This window comes from Pterocles gutturalis, unplaced genomic scaffold (genome assembly GCF_000699245.1).
Source record: "Pterocles gutturalis isolate BGI_N339 unplaced genomic scaffold, ASM69924v1 scaffold9345, whole genome shotgun sequence".
NCBI classification, from domain to species: Eukaryota; Metazoa; Chordata; class Aves; order Pterocliformes; family Pteroclidae; genus Pterocles; species Pterocles gutturalis.
Window position 1 is genome coordinate 1,037 of NW_010143422.1, and position 2,397 is coordinate 3,433.

The window sequence follows — 2,397 nt, forward strand, 5'->3', positions numbered from 1 at the left end:
CCTGGCACAGATCCAGGACCCCCCGACAGCCAGGGCAGGGCAACTCCAAAGCCATCCCCCCCACTTGCCTCCCTAAGGGGCTTCTTGAGGCTTCGTGGTGCCGTGCCCCACCAGAGCATTGTGGCTGGGGACTGGGATCCCCCCATGCCAAATCCCGATCCCCCCATGCCAAATCTCAGCCTTCTCCCCATGAAACCTCTACAGCATCCCCGCTCCCCAGAGACAGCCCCCTTAGTCCCTCCTAAAAAAGTGTGAGATGGGTTTGGGGGGCTGGCCCTGGCTGGGGGTGAGAGCAGAGGGTCTATTTAGAGGGTAAATGAGGCATCTTACCCCCCCCCCCAACCACTGCCTCTGTCCCCCTAATCGTTCCCTCCCTTTCTGATGCTTTATTGTTTCTAATTAAGGGCTTGACTTCAATCGGCCTTAAATGGTGGTTCCTGGGGGTCCCCGGCTGGCAAACAGCAAATAGGCAGTGGCCCCCCCAGCCTTTCCCCCAAAAGTGACCTTATTAAGCAGTTTGATTTGCCCATTTCCACTTATTATTACTGCTAATGATCTCAGGGAGGGGGAGCCGCGGAGCTTTTCTTTGCAGCATCCTGCAACCCTCTGCTCGCCGGGAAACACTTTTAGTGCCCCCTGCCTTGTGAGGTCTCCCTGCCACCATCTTTTTTCCCCCCTTGAGTTTGTCTGTGCATCCCTAATACCAGTTTTTTTCTCTCTCCCTCCCCATCTCTTGGTCTCCAGGTATGGTTTAAAAACCGTCGGGCTAAATGCCGGCAGCAGCAGCAGCAGCAGCAGAACGGGGGCCAGAACAAGGTACGACCGGCTAAAAAGAAGAATTCACCAGCCCGGGAAGTGAATTCGGAAAGCGGGACCAGTGGGCAATTCACTCCCCCCTCCAGCACCTCAGTCCCCACCATTTCCAGCAGCAGTGCCCCCGTATCCATCTGGAGCCCAGCGTCCATCTCCCCACTCTCAGACCCCTTGTCCACCTCTTCCTCCTGCATGCAGAGATCCTATCCCATGACCTACACCCAAGCATCAGGCTACAGCCAAGGATACGCTGGCTCGACCTCCTATTTTGGAGGAATGGACTGTGGATCTTACTTGACACCTATGCACCACCAGCTTCCTGGACCAGGTGCCACCCTGAGTCCCATGGGTGCCAACGCGGTCACCAGTCACCTCAACCAGTCTCCAGCATCCCTTTCCACCCAGGGCTATGGAGCATCCAGTTTGGGCTTTAACTCCACCACCGATTGCTTGGATTATAAAGACCAAACGGCCTCCTGGAAGTTAAACTTCAATGCTGACTGCCTGGATTATAAGGACCAGACATCGTCATGGAAGTTCCAGGTTTTGTGAAGAACCTTTGTTGATACTGAGAGAAATCACGACGAGAACGAACACGCTGGGCTGAACGCTCCAGTTTTAGTCAGGTCTTGGTTAAATTAAAGAGGAAAAAAAAAACTCAATGGACAAACTAAACAAACAACAATAAAAAAAACCCCAACAACGACAAGAGAGGGGGACAGTGTTGGTGTGATCCCGTTCAGACTCATCTCCTGCTCAGGCGCTCTGGAAAAGGAATAATACAAGAGGAAAAATGGAGGAGGATGGCCTTAAACGGACAGATCATCTAGTGAGCAGAAAACAGACAGACCCATCTGTGTTCTTTCTAGTTTTAGGCAACTGTTGGGTTTCTTTGTTTGGAAGAGGTGGGAGATCATCCCGCCTATGGGCCAGTTTTAAAAAAAGAAAAAAAAAAAAAGAAAAAAAAAGTCTAGGTTTTTATTTCTTTTTTTTTTTGTGTGTGCGTGGAAAGATCCTTCACCCAGAGGTTTCCAATGTGTTAGCCAACCCTCGGTTAAAATATTTGGAATGGACAGCATCTCTCTTTTTTCTCCCTCTTTTTTCTCCCTCCCTCTTTCTTTCTCTCTCGCTCTTGAGCTCATCCAACTGTTTCACGCCCAACTTGCTCAAGTTGGCACCCAGAGAACTTGGTTCAGGGCTGTGTGGGTTGTGTGACTGATTGTCCTAGCTGCACTACTTTATTTAAAGATTAAGAAAAAAAAAAACGATAATGTTCATAAGGAGTCAATATGTAGTTTTTAAGAGACAATCAGTGTGTGTCTTATATAAATGGTACATCTGTGGTTTTTAATCTGTGCTAGACTTCAAAACTGTGATCTCCTGTATTGTATGCAACTCTGAACTCCGCACCAGCGGGAGTTCTGCTGTGATTTAAATAGGTTATAATTATAAGTGAAATTCAGAGCAACTGAGTTACCTATTATCATCTTTTAAAAAAAATAATAAAAAAATATATATTAAAAAAAAAAAAAAGAAAAACAAAAAAAACACGATCGCCTTTCACCCGAGGTGAACTGCACTGAA

The 2,397-nt window shown here is 48.0% G+C and overlaps 1 protein-coding gene across 1 annotated transcript in view; it reads left to right on the forward strand.

Moving 5' to 3' along the window:
- Positions 1 to 2,341, forward strand: part of OTX2 (orthodenticle homeobox 2) — a gene marked incomplete at its 5' end in the record, with an annotated part of 3,180 nt that extends 839 nt beyond the window's left edge. Inside the window, one exon of the mRNA XM_010084729.1 lies at positions 745 to 2,341. Within this exon, the coding sequence (XP_010083031.1) occupies positions 745 to 1,365 (621 nt within the window). The remainder of the gene's footprint in view (positions 1 to 744) is intronic.
- Between the last annotated feature and the right edge of the window lie 56 nt (positions 2,342 to 2,397).